A 16,034-nucleotide genomic window follows, 5' to 3' on the forward strand; every position below is an offset into this window, starting at 1 on the left:
AAAATTGCCAACGTGGGAAATTTCACTTGGGGGTATAAGTAGTTCAGATGAGATTTTCCCTCATAATCTAGATAAGCATGGCTTTAATCCTGGTCTAAGTGTTCCAGGGAAGCACTGACCTGAGTATTCTAGTCCTGCACGTGTACTCAGGCTCGCCCCGCTGTATAAAGGGCACACACACCTCCTGGCAAAATCCATACTCGGAAATCCTTGCAAGTGCCCACCTCTCTAGGCCTAACACGAGAGAAAGGAAAGGTATAGCTTCGCTCATCATCACTCGCAAAGCATCCTTGTGGAGCTCATCTTTTGTGATGATATACACTGATGTTTAATTAATCCAGACACCTTGATGCAGTCGCCTCTCTTGTAAAACGAAAGCAGCAGGCTGGTGGAACAGAAGGAGTTCAGGGATTAAATCTTGAAGTTTGAGTTCGATTCAAGATCCAACACACTAGCTATATGGCCTTGAGCAGGACTCAACCTTCCTAAGTTTCTGTTGGACTGACTGTAGAATGGGTCCCTAATGTTTACCCCACAGGACTGTTGTGAGGATCAGAGATGATGAAGACTTAGGAGGGGCAAGGACCCAGTCTTATTCCCAGGACTTAGCCAAAGTAAAGGTGTAATATACATGCAAATGATATACTATCTATTATAGGGAGAAAACCACACATTCATAGATATCAAAATTATTCTTTGATTTCTACCTTAATTCTTCACTGTGAACAACCAGACTAATGAAAGGGGTAGATTGTGTTAACAACAACAGATCATACAGGCTGTGGGAATATTTATTCTGGTTGTGTGTGTGGGTCTGTGTACGGGAGGGTTTCTATGTAAATCTTAGCACAGATTGCAGGAGCTCAACTTATGAAACCAACACTCTGCAAATGATTAACAAAGCAGATGCCTTCAGAGTGACAGCAAACTCTTTAAGGATGAGCCCCTCTGCCAAGGAGACCTATGTTTGGAAGTGATAAGCAAATAAGAAAGGGAAATAAAGAAATGAGAATATTGGCACATTTGACTTCTTTCATATGGAATGAGAATCACAGTCTCTTAGCATTAGAAGGAACGTCAGTTCCAGAAACAAGAATTCCTTCCACAGTGTCCCTCTAGAGAGTAGGTTCCTGCCATGGTTCAAGCACCCAGCACAGAATCTTATACCTGGAAGACACTCAGCTTGGTTTTGCCTCAAAGAAGAGCTAGAAAGTTCTTCCATTACTGAGCTGTGAATTCCTTCCCTGCACCACTCACACACAGAGCCCCCTGAGAGACTCTAAAATTACGCTTGATCAACGTTCTGTCTTGTACGTGGAGGCCTCGCAAATATTTAAAGATAGCTTTTGTACCCTTCTCAGGTTAAACTTCCCCAGGGCCCTCATCATTCAGAGCTTCCCCTCCATTCTGCCCAAACTCCTGGTGCCTGCCTGGGTTCACTTCGGTGTCTTTCTCTACTACATCTCCTCTGAGACGGCTGTAAAGCAAATAGTCACGCAGAAGGACCCACACTAAAGAAGAGCACTTCTGGACTGTCCAAACTCACTACTGGAACATGCTGGTCGTCAATTCGTCAATTCAGGAAGCAGCTTTAACAAGTAACTTTCAATCATAACATCAACTGGGTTTAGTTACACTAAAGTAGCCAAAGCTTCATTATAAAGCAATCTCATCCACAAGGGAGATTCCCACAAAAAGGACTCATGGGAAAACGTTGACGATAATTTTAGGGTATTAAGAATACTGGTGCCCTCATTAGACTCAAGGTTTTAAAAAACATTCTGTGTATATCTGTGTATATTTCCCAAAACATGTTCCACAGAATATTAATTCTGTTGGCTGTTCATAGGAAGGATTCCATTTTCAAATAGAAGATAATTATTTGAAACTTTAAGTTCACACCTTTAAATGGGTCATTTACTGAAAGTCTAAAAGTTTTCAACGTGCTCCCTGCACTGTGCATGTTGCAGAGGGAGAGCGCGATTATGCGGGATTTGGTCAGAGAATGTGTATTCCCTGAAGCATTTTCGGGGTGGAGCCTGCACAGAACACGCTTGGGGAAATGCTGCATCCGCCCATCCACACGGTGAGGCGGCACAGCAGGGGAGGACTGTCGCCTGGGAACCGTGTGCCCTGCAACGCCCTCACCTGTGAGCCTGTAAGAGTTATGGCACACAGGCACTCACAGGCAGAGATGCTGGGCCTTGACCAGTGAGAGCCCCAGGAGCCACTGCACCACGTTGTTGTGATTCTTCTCTAAGGGTTTCTCCACGGGACTAATTAGAAGTTCCAAAAATATCATGCAACTCTCCTCAAGATTCCTTTTTGATGGGGTAAATATCCTTCTGGATTCAAATCATCAATTGAGTTCTTAAGTGGAAATTTCTTGCAGAAACTAATTTAGCGGTACCACTGGGAAGCACTGTCTAGGAGGAATTATGGCAGCACAGGGCTTGGGCGAGTCTTGGTCCCAAGTGGCTACCGCAATTCAGGAGATGGTGTTCAGATGCCTTTCCAAGACTCGTCTCAGGATTATGCTTTCTGTGGCACTGTACCCCCAGCCCCCTGCTTCTTTTCCTCTTTGAGTTTGCTTTGTGAGATTCCTTTTAACTAGATGGCATTGGTTTGAAAAACTGGGGACTGTGGGGCCAGTGCAGAAGATCAATACTACTACTAACATTCACATGAATATTATTATTATAAATCGCAGCTTACATGTATTGAGTGTGTAGTACACGCCTGGCACTTGCACACACACGATCTCATGTAAACTTTAAGACCATCTTGCCAGGTGGTATGTCTGCTTTCCCAGTACAGAGGCTCAGGGAGGTGGAGAAATAGAGCAGGGAGTAAAATGCTGACACTGACGGCTGATGCCAAAGCCCAGGCTCAATTGCAACATCCCCTCAACCCTGAGAACAGCCTCTGGAATATTCCTTTTCTTTGGAATATTCTAGAAGGAATGCAGCCCATAAAACAGGAAAGTCTCAATAAAACTATTATAAAGGGGGAGGCAGAGTCTATCTTTTTTTTTTTTCTTTGTGAGGAAGCTCAGCCCTGAGCTAACATCCCATGCCAATCCTCCTCTTTTTTTTGCTGAGGAAGATTGGCCCTGAGCTAACATCCATGCCCATCTTCCTCTACTTTATATGGGATGCTGCCACAGCATGGCTTGACAAGCAGTGCGTCGGTACACTCCCGGTATCTGAGCCTGAGAACCCTGGGCTGCCACAGTGGAGCGCGCGTACTTAACCACTTGCGCCACTGGGCTGGCCCCAGACTCTATCTTAAATCAAACTATATACCTGCTTTACTCTACCAAGGCCAAATCTCCAATAATTATGCCAAAGACACAAAGATTTAATAAAGAGATAATGGTCAAGAACTTAGAGATTAAACTATTACAATGTTATATGTCAATTATATCTCAATTTAAAAAACTGGGGAAAAAAGAACTTAGAGAGCAAAGTAGTTTCAATCACAGACATGACAACAGCATTAAAGAGTCAAGGCACATGAGGCCCTCAAACATTAATTTCATGGGAAGTCCAGCGGGTGGGGAGCAAAGAAGAAAGAGAGTATGGTGGCGAGGACAGAATGGAAATGCTCAAAGTAAATGGCTTTGAAAGTTTATTTTTATATCTCCCAAGTTATTTTATATGTCTAAAACTTTGGCATGCAACAGGCACAAAGGATTTTTTTCTTTATTTCTTTTTTTTTTTTTTTTTGGTGAGGAAGATTGGCCCTGAGCTAACATCTGTTGCCAATCTTCCTCTTTTTGTTTGAGGAAGATTGTCTCTGAGCTAACATCTTTCTCAATCTTCCTCTATTTTGTATGTAGGATGCCTCCATAGCATGGCTTGATGAGCAGGGTGTAGGTCCGCGCCCAGGATCTGAACCCATGAACCCCGGGCCGCCAAAGCAGAGCGTGCAAACTTAACCACTACGCCACCGGGCTGGCCCCACAAAGCATTTTTTTAAAACTGCCAACTATTAATTGACTGATGGTAGGTTGTTGGAATTAAAATTTCTTTAAAAATCTTAATGGTAAATAGCCCTTATTATTTCTAGGCACATCACACCTCTTTCTACAAGAAAAAAAGAAAGATTTGAAACTCCAGTACTTAACTATCTCTTCTCTTATAAAGAAAGTCTATGAGAAAATAACGTTTGCACTAATTTTGAGGACAGTCATCTGCTCACAGCAGGGAATGACTGGAAAGAATACTGAAAAGAGAAGCAAGAATGGGCAACGAGATCACTTCCTGGTTTCTCTCCAATAAGTCTTTATAATTTTAACTGAAATAAATTCAGAGGTCATTAGATACTTCTGCATTCAAAGATAAATGCAAGAGAAAAGTCTCCAAATGACTTCTTGATTATCTGCAATTTGGGATCATCTACACTTCTACTAACAAAAAAATAAAGAGGGAACGCTACCAGAGTTTTCTCAAAATGAAGAATAAAAATGCAATAAACATATCACTGGGAAAATGTTTAAAAGAAAAGAAAACCTCTGTATTTCGGAATGAAATATTATCTGATGCAGAATATATACAATAATTGCTCTATTATAAACTCTTTTTTCAAAACCAGAGTTCATCACAGAAACATGAGTTTAAAAAATTAATCATCAGGCTATGAATTGTATTGTCATAAAAGAAAGCTATTCTTTTCCGCTTATAAACAACAAAACGACCACATATGCAGATGCATGCCTCAGTACCGCAGTGCAGTGGTGTGGTTACTTGTATAAATATTTAAAGTCAGACCTTTGAATTTATAATGAAGTAGTGTACCACTTTACAAAATAAGATCCTAGTAAATTTAGACGTATGACAAATAGAACTCTGTTCAGAATACTCATTGCTGCTGTTGATATTCTAAAACTAAAAATGTAATGATATTCAGATTCCAGCTAAACAAGCGTAATACATGTGCAGAAATCTTAATAGGTCTTGATGAAACGTTACTGCTAAAATTTTTAAATTATCACATGGGCTTTGTAACTGAGGCACAAGCAAGCTTCTTGTCTGGCATTTTTTTTTTTCCTGCTCTTATTTTAATGAGACACATTCAATTATCACAGGAAAGAAAAGAGTAAAATCAGAAACAGCTGTAGTTGGCCACACACTGACTGGTGTTCCCCACGGAGACTGACGTTGTCACACAGACGCAGGTGCTGAAAGGCTATGTGATGGGGTGCTCACACGTGTAACTGTGTAACATGATCATGAAGAATTCAATAGGCATGCTTATTTTCCACCTCAGTTTCTGCTAATGTAAGCGCACACATCATGCTCTTACAATTAATCGTCCCCTCCAGCACGTAGTAGTTGAATATACTTGCTCTTAGCAGAGTCCACACACCACTAACCTAGAATGTTCTGATTATAAAACAAGGTTGAATCCTGTGTTTGAAACTCTTAGGCAACCATAACTTTACCTGTGATTGGAATCTTTGCTGCCATGCTCTCTTCCTTGCTCTCGTCTCCGCAGCCACTTGAAACGTCTAAAAATCAAACACGATAATAAAAGTGTATTTCAAGGTTTTATTTACGGAATAGGCCTTTGCTTTTTTTTTTTTCTTAACTGCCATTCCTTTTATTTTCACTGCTTCCCCACCTCCTTTCTTTGCTTAGTTTATTTCTTGTCTGAAATAGTACTGTTCCTAAAAAGAAACCTATTCTAAAACTAAGGTATCTCTATGTTGCTTTCATGCAAAATGATTTAGCCTGACATCTATCAAATTTGACTGGGGCTTAAAACAAGCGAGCCTCAAATCCTGTGCATGTGTATCAGCTTCTGAATATATCCTGAGCAACTCATAGCTCTCTTGGGAATACATTATAGCGGTTTATTGGCATGTCTTAACAATAACGTTAAAATAATCACAATTTTCGGGCCGGCCCCGTGGCTTAGCGGTTAAGTGCGCGCGCTCCGCTGCTGGTGGCCCGGGTTCGGATTCTGGGCGCGCACCGACGTACCGCTTCTCCGGCCATGCTGAGGCCGCGTCCCACATACAGCAACTAGAAGGATGTGCAGCTATGACAGACAACTATCTACTGGGGCTTTGGGGGGAAAAATAAATAAATAAAATCTTTAAAAAAAAATAATAATCACAATTTCTGGATACTAAAAATTGGTTATTAAGTTTTGGGGGGCATAAACTCTGATTCTTAATCATCTGTTTAAACTTATAAAAGGTTCTATTATAATTAAAAAGAATGTTTACCAATTATGAGTAAATTCTATTAAGTGATATCAAAAACTTCACAGTACTCTATGTGAAGTACTTGATGGACTCATTTTCATAGAATCATCTTCATCTTTGTGGGATGATAATAATTATCTACTGCCAAGTGCTTAGTCCTGTTAAGATTTCAATTTATAAAAACTTATTTTATTGGAAATTCAGCAGGACAGCAGATCTACAATTAGGTTTCCTATTCCTGTTAGACTGAATGAAAACATATATTTATTGGAAGGTGGTATAAAACAAATAACATATTATACATATTAAAATTAGAAGTGTTCTTGAGTCTGCTTTTTTATAGGTACACCTTGAGAAAGGGTGTTTGCGTTGACTCTGAATGCGTTTTTGCTGTGGACAGACCCTTTAACAACAGTTACCTTGTTCCCTTGTAAGAACACTGTTGAGCCATAGAGTGGGTTTCGCTTCCTTTATTCCACTACTGTCATTCAGAATAGATGGCAAGCTGCAAGATGATTCATTACTGTGAACGGCCGAACTATCGTCACACTCTTCTGTAGGGGCTTTTTTCAATAACGCTGCTGCCTACAGTGTTTAAAAGAAATAAAAATAAACTCTAGCCACATTCCCGTTGGTCTCAAAGACCCAGCCTTCAGACATAATTTTAGGTTAAGCTTTACTTTGGATTTAATTTGCTTCCTGACATTTAATTGAAATTAAAATGTCTTCAAGATAAAATAACATCTGATTATTTTGCAGCATAATTTAATTCTTTACAACAACTTACACTTGTAATAATACATTTTTTTGTGGCCTGAATCTTATGTCATGCTGAAGTGTTCTGCTTGTGAAGTACGTATGTGAAATGTGACCACTCTTGTGAACCTGGGCTGGTTTATCCAAGATCGACTCTCTCATTGCATGAATGCTGTTGGTTTGGATTGAGAAAGAGATGTGGAAAAATGTGACCTTGCAGTATCCCCATCCTTCCAGAAATGACCCCTGAACTTCCCTCAAATGAGAAGACTGTAGAAAAACTTGGTGGCTGAGAAGGAGACACTAAGCAAAAAGAGAATTGCCCTTATTTTAAAGCATAATTGTCAATCAAGGATAAACACACTCTGCACTTTGCTGCTAAGTCTGCTGGGGAGCTCAGGAAACTTACTAGCCACACTGCCTATCTGTTTTCAAAGGGCACCAAATTGTCTTACCCATATCGCCTCATGTGTCCTGGGCAGGGAGGTGGGCACAGATTTTATCACAGCCAACTTGAGAGGCAGAGAAAAAGTAAAAATTAACAGGACAGGTAAATACCCATGTCTCTTAATTTCTAGGTCAACACTCTTCCCCCAAGAAATAAAACTATACTGGTAACAAGAGTTAAACAACCAATGATGACATTGTCCCGCTGCCAGAGTGTGTTTCTCTCTCATTTCCTACTTGGAAGTGGTGATTTGCCCAGGCTGCTGGGAGAGGAAATCTCGGTGGTGGTGCTGACCTTTCCCTGGTCTCTGGCAACAGTAGTAAATACAAGGAAATGTCCAACTCAACCTGTAGAATGGACACGAGACTCTACAAGTTAATATGAAGAGCAAAACTGGACAAAGCCTCATAGGTCATCTTTAGTTTGAGAGCGAAGGGGTAACAACAGAATTCTCTAGTGAACAAGGGGGAAGATAATCATCTCTTCTCATGAAGATGCCCTGACAGGAAGAATCACAGAGGCAGAATATGGAAGATCTTGCCTTGTAAGTTTGGCTTTGAACATACAAGGCCACTGCCATCGGCCTTGATATCCCTGCAAGGCTCCTGCCCTCTGCCCTCCCCTGGACCAGCTGGCCACCTGGATCCACGGCCTATCCTAGGGGCTGCAGCAGCTGATTTTAGGGGATTTAAGGAATTCTAGTCTCCTCGGCCGAAGGACTTGGTGTCAAGTTAGCCTTGTAGCCAGCACCTGTCTGTGGTCCAGTTCTAGTAACCAGGAGCTCTTCCTCTATTTACATAAAGTAGTCCCTGAATTTTACTCGAGTTGTGACAATTCTCTGTTGGGATGACCTGCACTGTATCCCTGTTTCTGCATACTGGGGTTCAGGTGTAGAGTCCTGCCCTCGAAGCTCAGGCCAGGGCTGGTTCCCATCACTGGCTGCCATAATGCCTCAATCCCAGCTGCCTACATGGACCACTGTACTGCACCTGCTTCCAGAATCTGTCCAGGAAGACAGGTGTGAAGAATAGTGTCACCTCCTTGACCTGCCATCTCTCAACTGTCAGTGCGCAAGCTGGACCACTGTGGCCTGTCTCATTTCCAGACCTCCACCTCTCCTGCTCTAGTCTGTCTGCTTCCACAGAGAGATAAGCTCCTATTCTGTGTGCCCAATCATCCTGGATCTATGAAAAGCATTTTAGAATATGAACAAAAAGAACTGACCCAAATTCTGAAGTGAAAGTTATAATTTTCTTTTCCTAAAATAATTCAAACATTCTGAGAGAGCCTCAAATATGTATTTCTTCGTCGTATTACCTTATGCAATAGCTGTAACTAATAATTTCTTGGCATGACTTCGTAAGAGCCACTGTTTTAACACATATTTTAAGAATAAAATTGTTAAAGGACTTTCTACACTTTTTACTGTAGAATTTGCAGATAATGGAAACTGTTTTGGATTGTCAATGACTCAGATTACTTGTAACTGGGCCCTCAATGATGACACACAATTTATCTCACTGTTTTGTGCACCTCTTTCATATTAAGACCCTCTTTTGCTTTAGCTGGGTTCCAACTGGGTTTCAAAAGAACACAATAAAATGCTATAATAATCCTGCAAATGTCTTTCTAATAAGTCCTTGTATACTTGATAAGAATACCACCACTGCTACTAGTTCTACACTCTGCCCTCTTTTTTTTTTTTTTACCATGGTGAGGTAAATAAAGTAGTGGGCATACTGCAGGTTTTCACTTATTTCATATATTTTATCCCATTTATCTTCACTACTCAATACTCTTATCTCTAGGATTTCTCTTACTTTTTTGATAGAGATGTTTATAAAAGGACTCATCTTTTAAGATAATCCTAGAGATAATTTCTCAAAGATGAGTCTTTTATTTTATAAGGATTTTGATGGATGGTCAAATTACATGAGAATGGTTGGCTTCACTTTACTGGACCACAGAGCCAAGAAAGAGAGCAGCAGATCTGCCCAATGGGTCATTCATAAGGGAACCCACAATATAAATCCCTAATAAGCAGGTAATAATGATAAGCAGGGACAGAAACAAAAGTCAATCTCAGACAAGGAATGGTTAGAGGTTTCTAGTCAAAAACAACTTCTGCAGAGTCAGGAAAAACATCTGTAATACATTCTCAGGATGTACTGTTTGCAGATGCTTTAGCCAGGCATATTTCTAAGGAAGCCCCCAATTTGAAGGAGCTTGCAGTCTGAAACTGACAACACTAACCCATACCTACAAAGAAACAAAAGCCCAGAGAAGAGGGAACAAGCTGCTTTACACAGCTCATGCTGGGACTGAATGGGCTCTGCAAATTGGAGCTCTCTATCTGAAAAATGCCACCAGACAACACTTTTACCATGGGCCTCCTGATGGTGCTTATGAATAGACTATGCTTGGGTCTCAACTTATCTGTTAGCTAATAAAGGCTCTCTTTGATTTCATACATTTGGAGCCCAGGAGGGAGACTGGGGACTGTCTCACTGTTCTCAGCAGTCTGGAGCCTAAGTCAATAGAACAAACTAGTTCCTCACTTTTCTGCCTTCCCAGGAGCCAGGAGAAAAGGCTTAGAAATTCAATGCCAAGGCACACACTATTTGTAGAATGACTGATGGTCATATTTGACATCTTAGAAAGGCAAATCGTCCTATGATTTACACTTAGCAGGACACTTAGAATTACTGGCTCAATTCTACCAGAATTTTTCTCAAAGGTCAGTTACGGTTCCTGCTAGGTCTAGAACCCCAAGAGTCATCTAGGCTGCCTCTTAATTTATATCCAGAAACTTAACTGTGATATTCAAATGCATAAATAGACAGATGAAGATAATAACGGAAAAGACTTTGTGTCCAAAATATCATTAAGAAAAATGAAAGGCAAAAATCAAACTGCTCAAAATATTGCAACAAATTGTACGAATTTATATAAAAACAATTCTTACAAGTCAACAAGAAAAACATTACTAACCTAATAGAAAAATGAGCAAAGGACACGAACTGGCAAATTATAAAAGAAGAACCACAAAGGGCTCACAAATAGGTAGGGGAAAAGTTTGACCTCAATGGTAAATATAAAGGTCAAATGAACAAAAAAATTGGATGTCATTTGCACTTCTCAATTTGGTGCTCAAAAAAAAAAAGGTTGATAGCACCCAGTTTCATAAAGAGCTCAGATTATATATATATATATTTTCCTCCATTCCTTGTGACTTTGATGACCCCTCCAGAGTGAGATCTGGCAGTGCAGAGCAAAAGGCTGAAAGACACGCATTCCCTTCGACCTAACAACTCTACATCTAGGAATTCATTCTAAGGAAATAGCATGGATATTTGTACAAACTGAATTGCTCAGATGTTCTTTGAAATTTTTTTACTACAGGAAAAATTAAAAACAACTTAAATGTTGAACAAGAGGCTGGTTAAAGGGACAGTGGAATAGCCACACAGGGGTCTCTGCACAGCTGTTGGAAATGATGTAGAAGAACATGTGATGGTATGAAAGGAAGTTCACTTGTGACAAGTGGGAAAAAAAGAAGCTATGGACACAAACAGTACAACCCATGTTTGCCAATATATTAAATATTAAAAACCATGCACCACAACGTCAACGGGCAATTTTATTTTCTCCTTTTTGTTTACCTTAATATTCCAAGTTTGGTTTTCTTTTTTTCCTGCTAGTTTTTTAAGAAAAACACATGCTAGCTCCAAAGGAATCTGATTTCTGCGATGGATGGTACAAATACAAACAGAAAGCGAATGTGAAAGCATTTAATAAAATTACATTTCCTTCTGTATGTAAATCAGTGCTGTTAATGCAGAGACAGAAAAGCAGGAGAATTAAAAACCACGGATGTAGACAGCAGATGACAATTTCCCCTAATACACAGATTTAACTGACTTTTTCCTCAAGAACCTTCCTCTTGCACACCAGAAGTAATTTTTCAATGTTTAAAGAGAAATGCAAGCATCATCACCTAAGGTATGTCTAAGTTATAGGAAGGGGATTTTATCTGTGCAGCAATTAAAAGAAAGGGGAAAGTATTCATATGAGCCAGCAAATGAGTATTCAAGAGAGAAGACCAAGAGAACAGTCGATCCTTAGGGAGAGATGAAGGTATTTCTGTGACTAGTCATGTGTCTTTCTGGTATGTGTGGTGGGGGCACTCTATGAGTGCCACCAGTAAGCCACTCTGCTTTCCCTGGAGAAGTTCTCCTCGGTGGAAACAGACATTACTTAGGAGAGAAGGAGTATTAAGGCACTTTGTGTTTTAATGAAGCACCCAACTCATTTTTTTTTCCACATAAAGTAATTATAAATTTTTCTGATTTAAAAGCCTGCAGCTCAATTATGTAATTGCCTAATAGGGTATGCGGATGCTGTGGATCTTATCTGGTCTCAAGGGGACATAATCTGAGTTTCAGCGGCTTTAATGATGTATTTACTCAAGAGACAGGACTGACTCTAGCTGACAGCAAGGGGACCCACAGGTAAACATCATTTACACGTGACTGTTTAATTAGCCATTTACCCAAGAGATCAAAGTAAATATTTCTGAGCTGCATTAGACTCTTAGCCAAGTAATTTTTAGTAGAACTTTCTTAAATTTTGAAAATCTCTTATTTTTAAGATTTTTATCTACAGAGAAATATGTAACTCATGCTATTTACTAAAGGTGTATATTGTTTCAATACAGGGAAACAACCAAAGATACTTGATTTTGCTAATAGTAAAAGCATGACATGTAAATCAAAGCAGTCCTAGAACTCACAAAAGCATTTTGTTCTAAAGTTCGCAAGGCTTGCCCTGCCCACGTCATTTTGGTAACATTGTTCTTTACGGCTGTGCATTTCTTCAGTCACAACCTAACCGTTTCAGAAACTGCCTGCTTACTTCGATTTTTAAGGACAGATTTTGTGATTAATTTATTGGTAATTTTTATGATTGTCACTAAGATGAGATCAGGATGATTTAAAAGGGAACAAAAAACCTACGAGGGGAGGCAGAATAGCACTTGATTCATAAGTTATTAATTGGGCAGCCCCTTCTCATTAATAATGGAGTTATTGGGCCGGCCCCGTGGCTTGGCGGTTGGGTGCGCGCGCTCCGCTGCTGGCGGCCCGGGTTCAGATCCCGGGCGCGCACCGACGCACGGCTTCTCCGGCCATGCTGAGGCCGCGTCCCACATACAGCAACTAGAAGGATGTGCAACTATGACACAACTATCTACTGGGGCTTTGGGGGAAAAAATAAATAAATAAAATTAAAAAAAAAAAACAAAAAACCAAGCAACACTGAGAGATCCTTTAAAAAAAAAATAATGGAGTTATTATTTGAAAAATTATGAGTGGATTGGTTGTCTGGAACTGGGAATATGTTTTCTAATATAAACAACACCTTTTTAAAAGAAGATGACTAGATAGGAAAGGGCAGTGGACCACTGCTTATTTCAGCCTCGACACGGCTGAGATGTGACCTACTCGAGTGAACAAGAATGGAATACAATGTTGTTACAAAATGGTACTAGAGAAAATGGACAACAAAACCGGAAAACAAATCCTTCTTAGGATCTACATTTATTGGGCCAGCCCAGTGGCAGAGTGGTTAAGTTCCCCTGCTCCGCTTCAGCGGCCCAGGGTTCACAAGTTGGGATCCCAGGCGTGGACATACGCATGGCAGGTGCATCAAGCCATCCTGTGGCAGGCATCCTACATATAAAGTAGAGGAAGATGGGCACGGATGTTAGCCCAGGGCCAATCTTCCTCAGTAAACAGAGGAGGATTGGCAACAGATGTTAGCTCAGGGATAATCTTCCTGACCTAAAAAAAAAAAAAAGATCTACATTTATCCATAGGTGTGGAACGGATCTAAAAAACACAGGTTCTGTTTTTCCTCAAGAACATGGTTCTTTCTCAAAGAACATTCACACAAGTGGTATCATACCTCAAACAAAACAAAACTATAGGTTATTTATTGAGTCACAGGAAGTGCAGTGAAATGAAAATATGTGTGGGAAGGATAGCACAAGATTACCTCTGAAAAGGGGCATGGGCTTGAGGAGAAGCGCACAGGGGCTGTATCTCCGTAATAATTTATTTCAGGAGAAAGAAATTGGGGAGGAAGGAGGTTAGAGGAGGGAGAGGAGGAGAAGGAGAAAAGGAGGGGAGAAGAAGAGGAGAGAAAGAGCAGAAGAAGGGAGGGAAGGTGCGTGAAAGGGGGAGAGAGAGAAGCCAAGAGGGAGGGGGAAAAGGAGGACGGGTAGGAAGATGAGGAGAAGGAAGAGGAGGAGCAGGTCTGAAATAAATAGGGTGCAATGGTAACAACACATGTGAGTCTGGGCTGGTAGGCATGGGATTCCTGGGTTCATTTTATCACTCTATGTTTGTATGTTTGAAATGCTTAAAAAAAGTACTTCTACTCTCTTTTAATCAAAGGGGCAAAGAAAGGGGGGCTTGAGAAGGACTGAAGGTGCTCTGAGAGGCTTGAGGGGTGATGGCCGAGGCTCTGGACCGCACAGCCACACAGGTGTGTCACTTCAGTGCAGAGATGGCAAGCCGCGCCTCCGGGAGGGGCACATGCAGAATCCTGGAACTTTGTCCACGATAAAAATGAAAAGCATCAAAGCCAGAAAACCCTATATTACATGTAAGGATGAGAAAACATACATGAAACTAGACACGTGCACAAGACATTAAATTCAGGAAAGGAAAGGCCACCTCTCTGAGTGTATGGCTTCTCCAGGGAATGACGAGGACCACGACGGGAACGCTCTAAATCTGGCTCCTGGGCGGGAGCCCCTCCTGCCTTCCTTGGGAGTCTGCTCCATGGGTTCCCTGGTCTCTTCAGCAGCTCACGCTCCCCTCTGCGCCAGCTCCTGAGTCAGGCCCCTCCTGCCTTCCTTGGGAGTCTGCTCCATGGGTTCCCTGGTCTCTTCAGCAGCTCACGCTCCCCTCTGCGCCAGCTCCTGAGTCAGGCCCCTCCTGCCTTCCTTGGGAGTCTGCTCCATGGGTTCCCTGGTCTCTTCAGCAGCTCACGCTCCCCTCTGCGCCAGCTCCTGAGTCAGGCCCCTCCTGCCTTCCTTGGGAGTCTGCTCCATGGGTTCCCTGGTCTCTTCAGCAGCTCACACTCCCCTCTGCGCCAGCTCCTGAGTCAGGCCCCTCCTGCCTTCCTTGGGAGTCTGCTCCATGGGTTCCCTGGTCTCTTCAGCAGCTCACGCTCCCCTCTGCGCCAGCTCCTGAGTCAGGCCCCTCCTGCCTTCCTTGGGAGTCTGCTCCGTCGGTTCCCTGGTCTCTTCAGCAGCTCACGCTCCCCTCTGCGCCAGCTCCTGAGTCAGGCCCCTCCTGCCTTCCTTGGGAGTCTGCTCCATGGGTTCCCTGGTCTCTTCAGCAGCTCACGCTCCCCTCTGCGCCAGCTCCTGAGTCAGGCCCCTCCTGCCTTCCTTGGGAGTCTGCTCCATGGGTTCCCTGGTCTCTTCAGCAGCTCACGCTCCCCTCTGCGCCAGCTCCTGAGTCAGGCCCCTCCTGCCTTCCTTGGGAGTCTGCTCCGTCGGTTCCCTGGTCTCTTCAGCAGCTCACGCTCCCCTCTGCGCCAGCTCCTGAGTCAGGCCCCTCCTGCCTTCCTTGGGAGTCTGCTCCATGGGTTCCCTGGTCTCTTCAGCAGCTCACGCTCCCCTCTGCGCCAGCTCCTGAGTCAGGCCCCTCCTGCCTTCCTTGGGAGTCTGCTCCATGGGTTCCCTGGTCTCTTCAGCAGCTCACGCTCCCCTCTGCGCCAGCTCCTGAGTCAGGCCCCTCCTGCCTTCCTTGGGAGTCTGCTCCATGGGTTCCCTGGTCTCTTCAGCAGCTCACGCTCCCCTCTGCGCCAGCTCCTGAGTCAGGCCCCTCCTGCCTTCCTTGGGAGTCTGCTCCGTCGGTTCCCTGGTCTCTTCAGCAGCTCACGCTCCCCTCTGCGCCAGCTCCTGAGTCAGGCCCCTCCTGCCTTCCTTGGGAGTCTGCTCCATGGGTTCCCTGGTCTCTTCAGCAGCTCACGCTCCCCTCTGCGCCAGCTCCTGAGTCAGGCCCCTCCTGCCTTCCTTGGGAGTCTGCTCCATGGGTTCCCTGGTCTCTTCAGCAGCTCACGCTCCCCTCTGCGCCAGCTCCTGAGTCAGGCCCCTCCTGCCTTCCTTGGGAGTCTGCTCCATGGGTTCCCTGGTCTCTTCAGCAGCTCACGCTCCCCTCTGCGCCAGCTCCTGAGTCAGGCCCCTCGCTGTCTTGTCTGGCCCACAGCAGGGCCCGCTCCTCCCCGTCTCAGTCCCACTCCAAGCAGACAGAACTCCCCAAGGCGCAGCAGAGACCTCATTACAGCCCCGCTCGCAAAGCTCTACCGGCTTTTCAGAATCTACTCAATTAACACCAACTCCTTGGCCTAGGCTGGACCCGGCACAGCAAGGCTCCACTCCCTCGGACCTTCTCGCCCCCAGCCCACACGTCAGCCACGGAAGACGGCTCTGTTTCCCGGGTCTGGATGGAGTGGAGAAAGAAAACCAGGATGCCACAAGAGGCTTCTAAGTTCCTTGGAAAATGCTGTGGTAGATATGCTTAATTAGGTTAGCTCCAAAAC

General features: G+C 43.3%; 1 protein-coding gene across 3 annotated transcripts in view; it reads right to left on the reverse strand.

The window, feature by feature from the left end:
* LOC131401615 (centrosomal protein kizuna-like) overlaps window positions 1–16,034 on the reverse strand; it is a 28,107-nt gene that overhangs the window by 11,838 nt on the left and 235 nt on the right. The window contains exons 2-4 of one of the 3 annotated variants that reach the window (XR_009217797.1): window positions 7,426–7,482; window positions 6,634–6,799; window positions 5,447–5,512 (exon numbers count right to left, since the gene is read on the reverse strand). Coding sequence is in view for 1 of the 3 variants with exons in the window: in XM_058536886.1 (XP_058392869.1) it covers window positions 5,447–5,512; window positions 6,634–6,799; window positions 7,426–7,647 (454 nt within the window). In the remaining 2 variants the exon portion in view is untranslated. Of the gene's footprint in view, window positions 1–5,446; window positions 5,513–6,633; window positions 6,800–7,425; window positions 7,865–16,034 lie in introns of those variants that run through there. The other 2 variants (XM_058536886.1, XR_009217798.1) reach the window with 2 other exon arrangements.

Source organism: Diceros bicornis, assembly GCF_020826845.1.
Source record: "Diceros bicornis minor isolate mBicDic1 chromosome 12 unlocalized genomic scaffold, mDicBic1.mat.cur SUPER_12_unloc_1, whole genome shotgun sequence".
Lineage (NCBI taxonomy): Eukaryota > Metazoa > Chordata > Mammalia > Perissodactyla > Rhinocerotidae > Diceros > Diceros bicornis.